The 16,967-nt window shown below is 33.1% G+C and overlaps 2 protein-coding genes across 2 annotated transcripts in view; one reads left to right on the top strand and one right to left on the bottom strand.

Annotated features, from left to right (window-relative positions):
* LOC139499599 (kinesin-like protein KIF13A) overlaps nucleotides 1-16,967 on the bottom strand; it is a 162,224-nt gene that overhangs the window by 83,032 nt on the left and 62,225 nt on the right. Inside the window, exons 7-8 of the mRNA XM_071288351.1 lie at nucleotides 14,976-15,063; nucleotides 14,080-14,214 (exon numbers count right to left, since the gene is read on the bottom strand). Coding sequence (XP_071144452.1) covers nucleotides 14,080-14,214; nucleotides 14,976-15,063 — 223 coding nt within the window. The remainder of the gene's footprint in view (nucleotides 1-14,079; nucleotides 14,215-14,975; nucleotides 15,064-16,967) is intronic.
* Nucleotides 810-9,455, top strand: LOC139499231 (uncharacterized). Its single transcript, XM_071287906.1, has one exon. The coding sequence runs from the start codon at nucleotides 810-812 to the stop codon at nucleotides 9,453-9,455; it is 8,646 nt and encodes a 2,881-aa protein (XP_071144007.1).

Genomic DNA, 16,967 nt, shown 5'->3' with positions numbered 1-16,967 from the left:
TAGCATTAGGAACATGACTTAAATATGATATTTGCCAAAATTAATTAAATCAAAACAACACACTATCAAAATTGTGATAAGGCTTTATAGATACATGTATAGGAAGATGTGGTATGAGTGCTGATGAGACAACTCTCCATCCAAGTAACAATTTATAAAAGTAAACCATCATAGGTCAAGGTACAACCTTAAACACAAAGCCTTAGCTCACACTGAACAGCAAGCTATAAAGGGCCCCAAAAATTACTAGTGTAAAACAATCTAAACGGAAAAACAATGGTCTAAATAGTCTTTCTGAATTTACTTCGGAGTTTGGTATTTTTGTCACTGACTTTTCACACTGTTATGAATTTAAGAAACTAGATCCGTTTAAACAAGTAAGTTCAAAACATTTAGGCAATAAGATTACACTGTTACAAAGTGGAGAAACAGGAGTTGGTTCAGACAAGTAAGTTCACACTGTTAAAACATAAGAAACTGGAGGTTGTTCAGATAAATAAGTTCACACTGTGAAATATCAAATATCAAACCAATTCAAAATCTGACTGTTTTATTATAGTGCATCACATTAAGTTTGTAGTGTGCATTAAACCTGCACACTTTATTTTGCATGAAAACATTGCACAAGGATATGTAAAACCAATTCCAATGAGAATCTGTGCATATGTTCAAAACACTGTGAAGGTACTATAGTCATTTTACCTCAGAATCAAAATACTGTGGATAAAAGTAAGAATTATGAATATTGGTTATACAAACAATACATAGTTTAATTATTCCATATTGGGAGAAAAACAAATAGACTCACAATGGAGAACAAGTCATTTTGGAGCCTACTGATTATAATTTTTTGTGCCTTTCAAGGAATACTAGGTCAAACATGTCCTCAGTCATGTGTCCGTTGTGTCGTGGATGGATTGGGAGACGTGACTGATGTGACATGTAGTGATAGCCAATCGTTTCAACTGATTCCTAAAACTGTTCAACATTTGGTCTTTCAGAACGGCTCTCTCCCTAATGGAATTGTCAAAGATTTTCTTTTTCTTGGAATTAGTGAGTTGGAATCTATCGAAATAACTAACTACCACTTGAAGGAACTCTGGGGTGCATTTCTGCTCAACTGTACTGATTTAAAGATCATGGACTTTTCCAACAATGAAATTCATTCAATTATGAAATCTAACTTCAAGGGACCTGTTGCACTAGAAATTTTAAATTTAGAGAAAAATAATATAAACTTAACAACTGACAATGTCTTTGAAAATCTGGGTTTCCTAAAAAAACTTCATCTTGGAAATAATCTTATTCAAACACTTACACACAATACTTTTGAAGGATTAATCAATTTACAAATTCTGGACTTGTCAAGGAATAAAATAAGTTACATGGATGGACACACCTTTCAGAGTTTGTCGAAAGTTAAAAATATAAACCTTTCCTACAACAGGATCAGAAATATTCCATCTGGACTATTCAATGGACTATCAAATCTCAAAATGCTTCAACTTTCACATAACACAATTTCAACCATTTCTGATAATGCTTTTGTACAAGCAGGAGTTATTACATTGGATCTGTCAACTAACCAATTAACAAAGATCCCTACTGAAATGCTACAACAAATATCTGGAAACAAGACCGAGGTTTTATTACAACGTAACAACATTCGAATGTTACAGAAGAATAGTTTATCAAACATTGAGTTGAAACTGTTAAATCTAGCTTCAAACGGCATGAATATGGTGGAAAATGATGCTACTTATAACTGTAAGATTAAGTATCTGAATATGAGACAAAATATGCTGACCACTTTACCAGAAACCCTGCTAACATATCTTAATTCTGTTATAACACCCCAGGTTTTTCTCAGCAGTAATCTATTTGTTTGTGATTGTGATCTTATCTGGTTAGGCAAGTTTCTCTATCAAAAGTCTTGGAAAAATGTCCCAAAATGTTTTCAACCAATAGAATTAAGTAGACTTAATATTGTGGACTATTACAATCAGAACTATGCCTCATGTTTAACTACAACTGAGGAGATTACTACACCGTTCTCTACTTCAACTAGTAGAGATCTATCCCCTTCCTCAACAAACACTCAACATGATAATACAACATCCCAACCAATCAGTAGTTCTCAAGGACAAACAACACCTTCTCCAACAGACACTGTAAATACCAAAACAACACCTCATACTAACAGTAGTCCAAAGGGACACACAGCACCTTCTTTAACAGACTCTCAAAATATTAAAACAACACCTCAAATTAACAGTAGTCCACAACAACAAACAACACCTTTTCCAACAAACACTCAACAAAATACAACAACACCTCAAACTAACAGTAATCCACCAGGACAAACAACACCTTATACAATTGACACTCAAAATACTAAAACAACATCTCAAACTAACAGTAGTCCACATGGACAAACAACACCTTCTCTAACAGCCACTCAACACAATACAACAACACCTCAAACAAACAGTAGTCAATATGGACAAACAACACCTTTTCTAACAGACAATCAACAAAATACAACAACACCTCAACAAAACAGTAATCAACAAGGACAAACAACATCTTCTCAAACAAATAACCGACACAATACAACAACAACCAAACCAAGCAGTAGTCCAGAAGGAGTAATAACACCTTTTCTAACAGACATTCAACAAAATATAACACCTCAAATTAACAGTAGTCCACAAAGACAAACAACACAGTCTCCAACAGACACTCAACAAAATACAACAACACCTACCATTAACAGTACTCCACAAGGACAAACAACACCTTCTCAAACAGACACTCAACAAAATACAACAACACCTCAAATTAACAGTACTCCACAAGCACAAACAACACCTTCTCCAACAGACACTCAACAAAATATAACAACACCTCAAATTAACAGTAGTCCACAAATACAAACAACACAGTCTCCAACAGTCACTGAACAAAATATAACTACACCTCAAACTAACAGTAATCCACTAAGACAAACAACACCTTCTCCAACAGACACTCAACAAAATACAACAACACCTAAAATTAACAGTACTCCACAAGGACAAACAACACCTTCTCAAACAGACACTCAACAAAATACAACAACACCTCAAATTAACAGTACTCCACAAGCACAAACAACACCTTCTCCAACAGACACTCAACAAAATATAACAACACCTAAAACTAACAGTACTCCACAAGGACAAACAACACAGTCTCCAACAGTCACTGAACAAAATATAACTACACCTCAAACTAACAGTAATCAACAAAGACAAACAACACCTTCTCAAACAGACACTCAACAAAATACAACAACACCTCAAACTAACAGTTTTCCACAAGGACAAACATCACCTTCTCTAACAAACACTCAACATAATACAACAACACCTCAAATTAACAGTACTCAACAAGGACAAACATCACCTTCTCCAACAGACACTCAACAAAATACAACAGCACCTCAAGCTTACAGTAGTCCCAAAGGACAAACATCACCTTCTCTAACAAACACTCAACATAATACAACAACACCTCAAATTAACAGTAATCCACAAGGACAAACAACACCTTCTCCAACAGACACTCAACAAAATATAACAACACCTCAAACTAACAGTACTCAACAAGGACAAACATCACCTTCTCCAACAGACACTCAACAAAATACAACAACACCTCAAATTAACAGTACTCCACAAGGACAAACATCACCTTCTCCAACAGACACTCAACAAAATACAACAACACCTAAAACTTACAGTAGTCCCCAAGGACAAACAACACCTTCTCCAACGGACACTCAACAAAATACAACAACACCTCAAACTAACAGTAGTCCACAAGGACAAACAACATCTTCTTTAACAGACAATCACCAAAATACATCACCTCAAATTAACAGTACTCCACAATTACAAACAATACCTTCTACAACAAACAATCAACAAACTACACCAACAACTCAACTGAGCAGTAGTCCAGAAGGAGAAATAACACCTTTTCTAACAGACAATCAACAAAATATAACAACACCTCAAATTAACAGTAGTCCAAAAAGACAAACAACACAGTCTCCAACAGTCACTGAACAAAATATAACTACACCTCAAACTAACAGTAATCAACAAAGACAAACAACACCTTCTCAAACAGACACTCAACAAAATACAACAACACCTCAAATTAACAGTAATCCACAAGGACAAACATCACCTTCTCAAACAGACACTCAACAAAATACAACAACACCTCAAATTAACAGTACTCCACAAGGACAAACAACACCTTCTCCAACAGACACTCAACAAAATACAACAACACATCAAACTAACAGTTTTCCACAAGGACAAACATCACCTTCTCTAACAAACACTCAACATAATACAACAACACCTCAAATTAACAGTACTCAACAAGGACAAACATCACCTTCTCCAACAGACACTCAACAAAATACAACAGCACCTCAAGCTTACAGTAGTCCCAAAGGACAAACAACACCTTCTCCAACAGACACTCAACAAAATACAACGACATCTCAAACTAACAGTAGTCCACAAGGACAAACAGCACTTTCTTTAACAGACAATCACCAAAATACATCACCTCAAACAAACCGTAGTCCACAAATGCAAACAACACCTTCTACAACAAACAATCAACAAACTACACCAACAACTAAACTGAGCAGTATTCCACAAGGACAAACAACACCTTCTCTAACAAACAATCAACAAAATACAACACCTCAAACTAACAGTAATGGACAGGGACAAACAACATCTTCTTTAACAGACAATCAACACCATACAACAACATCTCAACAAAGCAATAGTCTAAATATACAAACAACATCTTCTCCAACTAACGATCAACAAAATACAACACCTCAAACAAGCAGTAGTCCACATGGACACACAACTCCTTCTCCAACAGACACTATAAATACCAAAACAACACCTCAAACTAACAGTAGTCTACATGGACAGACAACACCTTCTCCAACAGACACTCTAAGTACTAACACAACACCTCAAACTAACTGTAGTCCACAGGGACAGACATCACCTTCTCCAACAGACACTTTTAATTCTAACACAACACCTCAAACTAACAGTAGTCCACAGGGACAGACAACACCTTCTCCAACAGACACTCTTAATACTAACACAACACCTCAAACTAACAGTAGTCCACAGGGACAGACAACACCTTCTCCAACAGACACTCTTAATACTAACACAACACCTCAAACTAACAGTAGTCCACAGGGACAGACAACACCTTCTCCAACAGACACTCTTAATACTAACACAACACCTCAAACTAACAGTAGTCCACAGGGACAGACAACACCTCTTCCAACAGACACTCTAAATACAGAAACAACAACACCTCAAAATAACAGTGGCCCGCAAGGACAAACAACACCTTCCCAAACAAACATTCAACAAAATACAACAATATCTCAAACTCACAATAGTCTTAAAGGACAAACAACTCAACTCATTTCAACAAGACCTCAACAAAGTAGTAGTCCACAAGGACAAACAAAGCCTTCTTTAATATTCCATCAACAAAAAACACAAACACCTCAAACTAACAGTAGTCCTCAAGGACAAACACCATCTTCCCTTACAAACACTAAACACAAATCTCCAACACCTTTAAAAACAAACAATCAAGTAAACACATCAACAACTTTATCAACAGCACTGTATGTTAACAAATATACACCTTCTTCAACATCCAACCAAGTGAACACATCAACTTTTTTACCAACTTCAAATCAAGTAATCACATCAACATCTTCACCAACTTCAAACAAAGTTAACACACCAACATTTCTACCAACTACAAACCAAGTAAACACATCAACTACTAACTACCTTAACACACTTTCACCAACTACAAACGAAGTAAACTTAACAACACTTTCACCAACTACAAACCAGGTAAACACATCAACACTTTTACCAACTACAGACAAAGGAAAAACACCAACTAGTAACCAGCTTAACAACTTCACACTTTCACCAACTACAAACCAATCAAACTTAACAACACTTTCACCAACTACAAACCAGGTAAACACATCAACACTTTTACCAACTACAGACAAAGGAAAAACACCAACTAGTAACCAGCTTAACAACTTCACACTTTCACCAACTACAAACCAATCAAACTTAACAACAGTTTCATCAACTACAAACCAGGTAAACACATCAACACTTTTACCAACTACAGACAAAGGAAAAACACCAACTAGTAACCAGCTTAACAACTTCACACTTTCACCAACTACAAACCAATCAAACTTAACAACAGTTTCATCAACTACAAACCAGGTAAACACATCAACACTTTTACCAACTACAGACAAAGGAAAAACACCAACTAGTAACCAGCTTAACAACTTCACACTTTCACCAACTACAAACCAATCAAACTTAACAACAGTTTCATCAACTACAAACCAGGTAAACACATCAACACTTTCACTTACTAAAAACAAAGTTTTTTTACCAAATACAAACCAGGCTAACACTTCAAAAATTTTACCAACTGCAAACCACGTTAACACAGTAACATTTACACAAGTTTCAAACAAAGTTAACACAACAACACTTACTATCAAACAAGTAAACACTTCAACACATTCACCAACTACCAACAAAGAAAACACAACAACAATTTCACCAACTACAACCCAATTAAACACATCAACACTTTCACCAACTGCAAACCAAGTAAACATATCAACTGTTTTACCACATACAAACAAGTTAAACACATCAACACATTCACCAGCTACACAACAAGGGAACACAACATCACTTTTTAAAACAAAAAACCAAGTTAACACATCAACTTCAAACCAAGCAAACACATCAACATCTTCACCAGCTAAAAACCAAATAAACACATCTTCAGTTTTATTAACTACAAACCAAGTATCCACATCAACCCTTTCACCAACTACAAAACAAGTAAACACATCAACACTTACACTGACTAAAAACAAAGTAAGCACATCAAGACTTTCACCAACTACAAACCAAATAAACACATCACACTTTCTTAAGACGAGAAATATCACGGAAAAAACATCAACAACTAACCAAGAAAGCACACATACAAGATCAGTTACAAATAACCATGGTCACACATCAACACTTTCACAAACAACCAATCAAATGATCACATCAAAATTTTTACCAAAAACAACCACAGAAAGAACATCATTACATTTATCAACAAATAGCCAAGGAATCTTACACACAACTTCACTGTCAAGTAACCAAGTATACACCTCAAAATATTCAATAACAACCAATCATGTAAATACACAAACAGGATTACTGACAAATAAACAAATAAACGCAACACGGTCACCATCAACCAACCATGTAATCAAATCATCAGGAGGACATACCACTATTCCCATCAGCAATCAACAAAGCACCAATTTTCTAAAAACAAACCAACATAATGCTAATGCTGCAACCACAAGCAAACAAAGCACAGAAAACACACTGAGTAATCAACAAACTATTCTTTCAACTTCAAATCAACATAGTACAGTCAGAACAAAACCTGTCCATCAGCAAAGTACAACAGTTTCAACAATAAAACAAGAAAGTACATATGAAGTTTTCTCAGTTAAACAAAAAACAACCACAAATAGAAACAGTACAACTGTTCCAATGTTTGATAAGCACAGTACAATTGTTCAAACGTTCAATCAGCTAAGTACAGATAATACAATCACAAACCAACAGAGTGCAACTGTGCCTACTACAAAACAACGCAATGCCACTGTTCCAACTACGACTAAACAAGCTGCAATTGTGCCAACTACAAACCAACAGAGTACAAGTGTCCCCACTACAAAACAGCTCAATGCCACTGTTTCAAATACAACTAAACAAACTACAAACCAACAGAGTATAACAAAACAACACAATGCCACTTTTCAGACTATGAATAAACAGACTGCAATTGTGCCAACTACAAACCAACAGAGTTCAACTGTTCCTTCTACAAAACAACACAATGCCACTGTTTCAAATTTGACTAAACAAGCTGCAATTGTGCCAACTACAAACCAACAGAGCATAATTGTTCACACTACAAAACAACACAATTCAACTTTTTCAACTACGACTAAACAAGCTGCAATTTTGCCAACTAAACAAACAACAATTGTGCCAACTATATACCAACACAGTTCAATTATTCTTACTACAAAACACAATGCCACTGGTTCAACTACAATTGTGCCAACTATAATTCAACAAATTACAACTATGCCAACCCCTAAACAACCAAATACAAGTTTTTCAAACTCTAAACAACACAGTACAACTGTTCCAACCTCTACACAACAAAGTACAACTGTGTCAACATCTAACTACCAAAATAAAACTCTTCTAACATCTCAACAACATCGTACATCTGTTTCAACTAAACAAAATAGAACTAATCCAACCTCAAAACAACAAAGTACAACTGTTACAACCTTTAGACAACAAAGTACAAATGTTCAAACCACTCAACAACAAAGTTCAACTGTTCCAATATCTAAACAACAAAATACAACTGTTCCAACCTCTAAACAACAAAGTACAACTGTTCCAACCTCTAAACAACAAAGTACAACTGTTCCAATCCCTAAACAACAAAGTACAACTGTTCCAACCTATAAACAACAAAGTACAACTGTTCCAAGCTCTAAACGACAAAGTACAACTGTTCCAACCCATAAACAACAAAGTACAACTGTTCCAACCTCTAAACAACAAAGTACAACTGTTCCAACCTCTAAACGACAAAGTACAACTGTTTTAACCTCTAAACAACAAAGTACAACGGTTCCAAGCTCTAAACAACAAAGTACAACTGTGCCAACCTTTAAACAACAAAGCACAATTTTGCCAACCTTTAAACAACAAAGCACAACTTTGCCAACATCAAAGCAAAGAAGTACCACTACAAAACTACACAATAAAACTGAAAATATACTATTCAAAACTACTATCAAATTTCAACCTTCAACAACATCTCCAGTAAAGTCCACTTATCTCAAACCAAAACCATCTAACCTCCAAACAACTCCAAAACAGACAACAAACCCCAAGACAACAACAAATAATTCAACTCTTTCTGAAAATTTAAAACATGACAAGTCTGACTCTAACTTTTTGAAGATTGGTTTACCAATCATTCTAGTTTTACTGGTAGCTGGTCTGATAGTTTTTGGGATTATTTTGCGTAAAAGAATGAGGAATGATGATGAACGATCGCTACTCAAATTCCATCGTCGGATGTGGCAATATTATAAAGAGTACCACTATGATAAGGATATATTAGGCCCGTCTAAACCGGTGTTTAAATATTATCATGACTCAGGTGGCCATAGTGCATAAATTTTGAGTAGTAATTACATTTTCATGTATCCCATGTATGTAGCTGTGAAAACTTAGCTCTATTGTACTTTGTTTTTTTTTGGCCAAAGATGGTTCGCAAATATCAAAATCATCAATGGGGATACCGTGGATTCAGTTATTTTCATGGGTATCCATTTTTATGGATAAAAGAAAACTTTAAGGTTATTTGATTTCGTGGTTTTGGCAATCTCTGCATACAAAGCCTTATAGAAAATTTGTAATTCATTGAGCATTTGAATTCATGGTTGACCGGTACCCACAAGTTCCATGAATACTGGTATCCACCTAATAACAATGAATCCACATCAGAAGAAGGGAATAATGTTTTAATCAAAAAGATAGAACAGTTCAAACAAAGATATTATAATTTCTTGTATCTAAACCCAAAAGATAATCATCAGACAAATAATTTATATTCTAAAAATCCTTATATTTGAATTGTATATCCGTAACAAAATATGTTAATGAAACAAATCTGTATGTTTTTTCCCCACTTGTTTTGCATAAAAAGCGGTATGTATGTATATGTATATTATATTATTGTATATTTTGAATTATTCAGAGGGCATTAGGGGAGATTAGTATTGTACTCACTGATTTTACCCTCATTAAATAATGTACTTATTACTATTTTTACTATTATTATGTTTTCTGGTTTGTGTCTATATTATGTAACTTTGATCATCCCTTCGTTAAATCTCAATCAGCTAAAATTCTTAGTGATAGTAGTTTTTCATCTAGTCGCGGTGGTCCCATCTATTTGAAACTATACAAAAATTCATTACTTGACAAATTAAAGTTTTGAGCCCGATTTTAAGGTTCACTGAACATGGAAAAGTAATCTTATTAAATTAATACATTCTCAGGTAAGCAGTTTACCACCAAGGTGTTGTCTCATCAATTAGAAACTAATACATTTTTTAGTACATATGTACATCACGATGTATACTTATCAATTTGGGGTTAGACTTAATAGCATAGATCAAGGAACAGGAAAATATTGTGAGTCTAGCACTGTCTCTTATATATGAACACATGTTTTTTAATGTTTTTTGATGAATGCAACACAATTTTTTTCATAGCAAGCATATTTTAGTTTGGGAACAAAGAGGTTAAGAAGTATAAAATAAGAAAATAATAAAAATAAATTTTATTTTAAGACAATGCTACTATAAATATTCTGAACTCTTTTTTTGATGTAATTTTCAAATATTTATTACAAATCTAATTTGCACAAGTATTAAAAAGTGTGTTTTTAAATTTTTAAATATTTTCAAACAAATTAAAAAGCTAAATGTATATAAACTTTAAACTGGAAAGTTCATAGCTTATAAATTACAAAAATTCAAAATAATCAAGCATTTATTTTACCATCAAAACTTTCATAGTCTGACATATATATATAAATGATTGTTGGCTATGCTATTTAAAATCAACATTAAATGGTCAAATCAATTCACACATTTCAAAGTTTCCTTTCAAAAGACAGGAATATCTCTCTATTGATATGAAAATGACGTTGAAATCTAACTGACGTCTTATCAATTACTACTAAATAGCAAATAAAACATTGATAAGATTGAGAACTTTTCTTTTTAAGATGTTTGGATAGTTATTAAACTCATTTTTGACTTATGTGAAATAAATAGTAAATTAAATATTGTGTTGAAAATGAATTTAAAACATTCAGGTGATTTTATTTACATAACGTAACAATTTTCAAATGAATGAAAGGCAAAAGTGCTCACAATGAAATGTAAATACCTTTTTTTTGTTGTTTTTTATTTTGTATACTGATATATTATAATATTATCATGTAATTTTTTAATGTTATCGTCCTATATGTTCATTAGGATTTTATGCCATTGAAATATCAAACTATTGCTCAACATATTATGTGATCATTTTGAATACTCCTGGAATGACTTGAACATTACAGACATGGTCTGATATCATATTAAAGGTGTGAAACTTATATAAATTTTGAGATTAAAGCAAACAATAGATATAGGAAGATGTGGTGTGAGTGCCAAATAACAATTAAAAAAAAAAAGTAAACCATTATAGGTCAATGTAAGGCCTTCAACACGGAGCCTTGGCTCACACCAAACAACAAGCTATAAAGGGCCCCAAAATTACTAGTGTAAAACCATTCAAACGGGAAAACCAATGGTCTAATCTATATAAAAAAAAAAAAAAAATATGTCAAATCTAGGTACTGACAGTTTGTGGATATATTTATCTTTGTGGTTGAAGAAAAATTGCATTTCGACGTTTCGGCAATTGGTCCCATCAAAGTAATTTATCAAATTTCGTCAAGTATAAAGAATTGTGGATTCTCAATCCCTAACATTTAAATTGAAAATTCGTATCAAAGAATACAAAATGTATCATTGAATCTACAACTCATAGAGATATGACCTTATATCAGATGCCAAAGTGTTTTTTTTTATATATTTATCTCTTTTTATTGTAGATTCACAAGAAAAACTTAAATCAAAACTTCCAAAAATTGGCTTCATTGTGTAGTGTATATAATCTTTTGTCTGTCTTATCATGATCATGTATATTTAAATTATATTTTATACCTACAAGTTGTAAATCATACGGGTAGTCATGCAAATGAAGAATTAAATTTGATTGATATAATTTAAAATGTATATATAACACAATGAATGTTTGTTTATGCATTGCTATAAATAAAGTACTAACATATATCCATGTCTTATTTTAAAATGGTGAAGAATACTCTAGTTGACATAAAAAGTTTTTAAGATTTAGAAAACTGACTATGTCATGGCCTCAAGACAAACACTAGTCCACGAACAAACACACTCAAAAAACACTTACTTACTGAGAACACAAATCCTGTGTGCTTGTGTGTGCTCTTGAAGGGTAAGCAATTCCTGCTTCACAAGCAACACCTGTCTTGTTGCTCAGGGCAAATAATAATTTGACAAACAGTCACACTTTGTGTTTCTCCAATGAGAAAAAAATAGGATTGTGGTAATCCATGGTCATGTGTGACATTGATATTCTATAATGGATAAAACAAATTGTCCATAAAACTTTCAAAGAGATGTCATCAACTTAACCAACAAGAACACTTTGTAAAATAAGGTCCTTATGAGTAGCAACAACCCTCTTCATAAAAATCATATATATACTTTTATTAAAAGTGAGGTATTTACTTCATATTCAGGTAGTGCATGATTGTAGCAAGGCAAAAATGGAAAATTCATAATTTGAAAATGGAATCATCTCTTCTTTTGTATAGTTCAGCTATCAACCAATCCTCTTAATTAATTGATAAATGTCAGTCAAGTTATAAGCCAAACTTTATTGTATTATTTGTATTCGCATTCATCAACATATTTCCACGAAACTTTGAATTGTTCAATGAGAGAAAAAAGTGAAAAATGGTTGAAGGAAAAGCTAGCTTCATTTCATTCTTCTTGAGAAGCTGTTGTATTAAATATTGCCTCATACTATTAAAAAAACAAACTGACAAGAAGAGGAGCACAGCTTGATCTTATAGGACTGTCAACTGTCAAATGAAAAACCCATACAGGAAGGATATGTTTAAAAGTTGAAAAAATCCTGAATTCAAATTTTTGAAATATCAAGAAAGGGTAAGATTAAATTATCTGAATAAGACTATGATTTAAAATGGTAATATTTTTCAGACAAAAATAAAGGATTATCAGATGTTTTTATCAATGTCATTCAGTCTGGTATTTTAATTAAAATTATTAAACAAGAAATTGAGGCACAGATTATTTTTCCCGCAGAGTTATTTCCCTAATAATTGTAATGTTTATCATTGCAAATGATCAGTCCTAATTTGTATACAAAAATATAACCTATTTGTGTCACTTTTCCATTAAATGAAGAAATTAATTTCATCTATTGGTTATAACTAGATTTTACAATTGCAGTATTATGCCAATTACACTGAGCAAATTAAATTTTACCTTATAAGGGGAGATAACTCAAGATAAACTTTGTATATAAAGAAAAATAATTTTACTTCATAAATTTTGTTATGTATCAGTGACACCTTCTTTAATTGATAGCATTTTGTTTAAGGTTGCATTTCTGTACATATAGACAATACAATTCCAATAGAAACTCCCTTTGCGGCTAAAACTGTGCCACTTTTACTATGAAGTTTTGTAATAAATTATATCATAAAATGGAAAGTTGATATGCACTACTATTTTATTCAGAGGTGAAAACATAGGGTACTTGTGGCATATTTTCAACATGTATATGCCCCTAACTTGTTCATGTTGATAAAAATAGTTTAAACTTATACACTAAATTCTGTATTACCCCTACATTCATTCTTGGCCTACTGCAGAATTCAATTTTCACAGCAAACATGTTTTTGAATATGTAACATTCTCAAGTAATGCCTCTGTGAGATGAAACATTAAAATCATATCTTAGAACCAGTATATAAACAAAACAATTAATCTATGAATATTATATATCTCCCAAAAAAAGGCGTGGTTTGAGAAACAGTTATATTTACACAGTGAAACCTAAGCTTTCTGACATGGACTAACACAATACCAATGGTACTGTAATCTTTACTCACCCCAGAAGATATATCTGTTAATGTCTGTGTTAGTATGATGTTGAAGACAGCATGTGACCGACTACTTTCATTGTTCATGTTGGTGGCTGCAACTGTTCTGGATTTGTTCCCTTCACTCATCAGGTTATCAATGTCCTGTATAAAACATTCCATACACTTAGTGCAACCCTACATGCCTGATGTGTAATGCCCAAAACTAAAATTTTTTAATAAACACAGTAGAAGTCAAAATGTTGCATCTAAATTGTACTATATTACCAAAACAAGATAAATTAATGAGATTTGATCATTTGCTTAAATAGCATAACTGTAACCCCAAATCTTGTACTTCTTTAATATATAAAAGTCAAACTGTACTATATATATATATATTGTTCAGTTACTTGTTGAATAATTTTGTCTATATTCTAATTCTTGAATTTTTTATTCTATAATTCAATTCTAGTCGTATATGTCTTCTGATTGAGTTAAGCCATTTCAATTGATATTTTATAGTGTGTCATTCTATGTTGTGTTGTTATACATGTACTATTGTTTCAGAAAAGGGTGAAGGTTGGTACTTATTAAAACATTTAAACCTGCTGCATTTATTTGCACCTGTCCCAAGTCAGGAATCTGATGTTCAGTAGTTGATGTTTGTTGATGTAGTTCATAAGTGTTTCTCGTCTTATATAGATTAGACCATTGGTTTTCGCTTTTTAGTGGTTTTACACTAGTCATTTTCGGGGCCCTTTATAGCTTGCTGTTGGGTGTGAGCCAAGGTGTCAAATTGAAGGCTGTATTTTGACCTTTCACGGTTTACTTTTACAAATTACGACTTGGATGGAGAGTTGTCTCATTTGCACCCATACCACAGCACTCTTATATCTATATATAGCCTGAAACACTGGACTTACTTCAAATGATGCTACAGCTAGTTGTGACAAGCCATCTACATATGGTCCCAATATATTGTGTTCCCGTACTTTTAAATTCTGCTTACTTCTGAAAAATAATTACAAAATAAAGTAAAAACCTTGAATCTTCGCCACTTAACCTGAGAATTTGTTACATTTGTCAACATACAACAACTTCTTTTCTTTTGTTGTATCAAAACATTTCAAAATGTCAGAGGAATGGCTGGGATGTCCAGTAATATGTTTATTCATTAAGACAATAAATAATAGTTAACTCTGTGTGTACATAGACAAAAGCCTGTATATCTTTACAGCAAAATGCCTTGAGTGTGTAGGTAAAGGTTATACCTTTAGTTAGCTTGTTTGTTAGCTGAACGTGAAACCATTATTAGGTTAGGTATACCAACCTTCATTTAGAGTAGTCAAGTCCTACAGACAGATAGACTGGCTATCTGTCCGAATGGTCTACTATTTACAGGGGGATAGCATACCTAACTTAATAATGATTTCAGGGTTTAGCTATCAAATGAATTACAGTTACCTACACACTCAAGGCATTTTGCGGTAACTATACAAGGATAACAGATGCTTTTTAAAAGGATCATGTCCAAAAAACTATTTGTTTTGAGCCCTCAATTATATCCTCTAGGATATTAAAGACTTATCAGTTAACTAATTTCTTTTTCGCATAATCCAAATAGAGTTATCTCTCTTTATATATGTTTGAAATTGACCTTTACTTCAACCTTAAGAAGTAATAATTAAACTATTTGATGGATTAAGAAATTAAACAAGCAGACACATTTTCAATTAATCTGACTTCTTGTGTTTTAAAGTCAATATTGGATGAAAAAACGCAAAATTAAAAAAAAATCTACTGACGCTTGATTAATTACTGGACAACAAATTGTAACTAAACTTTCATTTAGCAAGGTTCATCTCACTGAAGTCTAAACAAAATCTAGAAACATGGAAATTAAATTGTCAAATAAAGTTGACATGGAATTAATCTCTTTTGGTATTAGACTGTCTGGGCAAATAAAACATGGTCTTTCTTTTTTTTCCCTCTTTGATTCATCAATATATTTGGACATCCTTGACTCCTACATGGTCCCGATTAGTTATATGAAGATAAAATTGAGAAAAGGAAATGGGGAATGTGTCAAAGCGACAACAACCCGACCATAGACCAGACAACAGCTGAAGGCCACCAATGGGTCTTCAATGTAGTGAGAGTTCCTGCACCCGTAGGTGTCCTTTAACTGGCCCCTAAAAATATGTATACTAGTACAGTGATAATGGACGTCATACTAAACTCCGAATTATACACAAGAAACTAAAATTAAAAATCATACAAGACTAACAAAGGCCACAGGCTCCTGACTTGGAACAGGCACAAAATTGTGGCGGGGTTAAACATGTTTATGAGATCTCAACCCTCCCCCTATACCTCTAGCCAATGTAGAAAAGTAAACGCATAACAATACGCACATTAAAATTTTTTTTTTTAAATAAATGTGTTTAGTTCTGATGCAAAGACCCTACAAGTGAATCAATATTAAAGCCAAAATATGCAATCTCTTTAATGACCTGACAACAGTTTTGTAACTATATCCCTTCTTAATAAGTCTGTTTAAAGGTTTTATAAGCTGTTGAGGTGAATACTGGCATTTTTGTGCTTTGTAAAGAATATTACCATAAAAGATTGGATGTGAAATACCTGAACGTATAAGATGTCTGCATGTTGAGTTATATTTACGAATTATTTCCTTATACTGGTGATAAAATTTAGTAAATGTTTTGACCAGTTTGTGATATCGAAAACCCTGGTTATCGAAAACCCTGGTTATCGAAAACCCTGGTTATCAAAAACCCTGGTGTAATAATTTTCAGTAATACATAAATTTCTCTTGCTAAAATCTAATACATTGTTACATACACGAGGGAATCGTACAAGTTGAGATATATAAACACCATAAGATGGTGACAAGG

Source organism: Mytilus edulis, chromosome 12 (assembly GCF_963676685.1).
Source record: "Mytilus edulis chromosome 12, xbMytEdul2.2, whole genome shotgun sequence".
Taxonomy (NCBI): Eukaryota; Metazoa; Mollusca; class Bivalvia; order Mytilida; family Mytilidae; genus Mytilus; species Mytilus edulis.
Note: the sequence above shows the minus strand (reverse complement) of the source record. Positions and strands in the feature narration are given on the sequence as shown.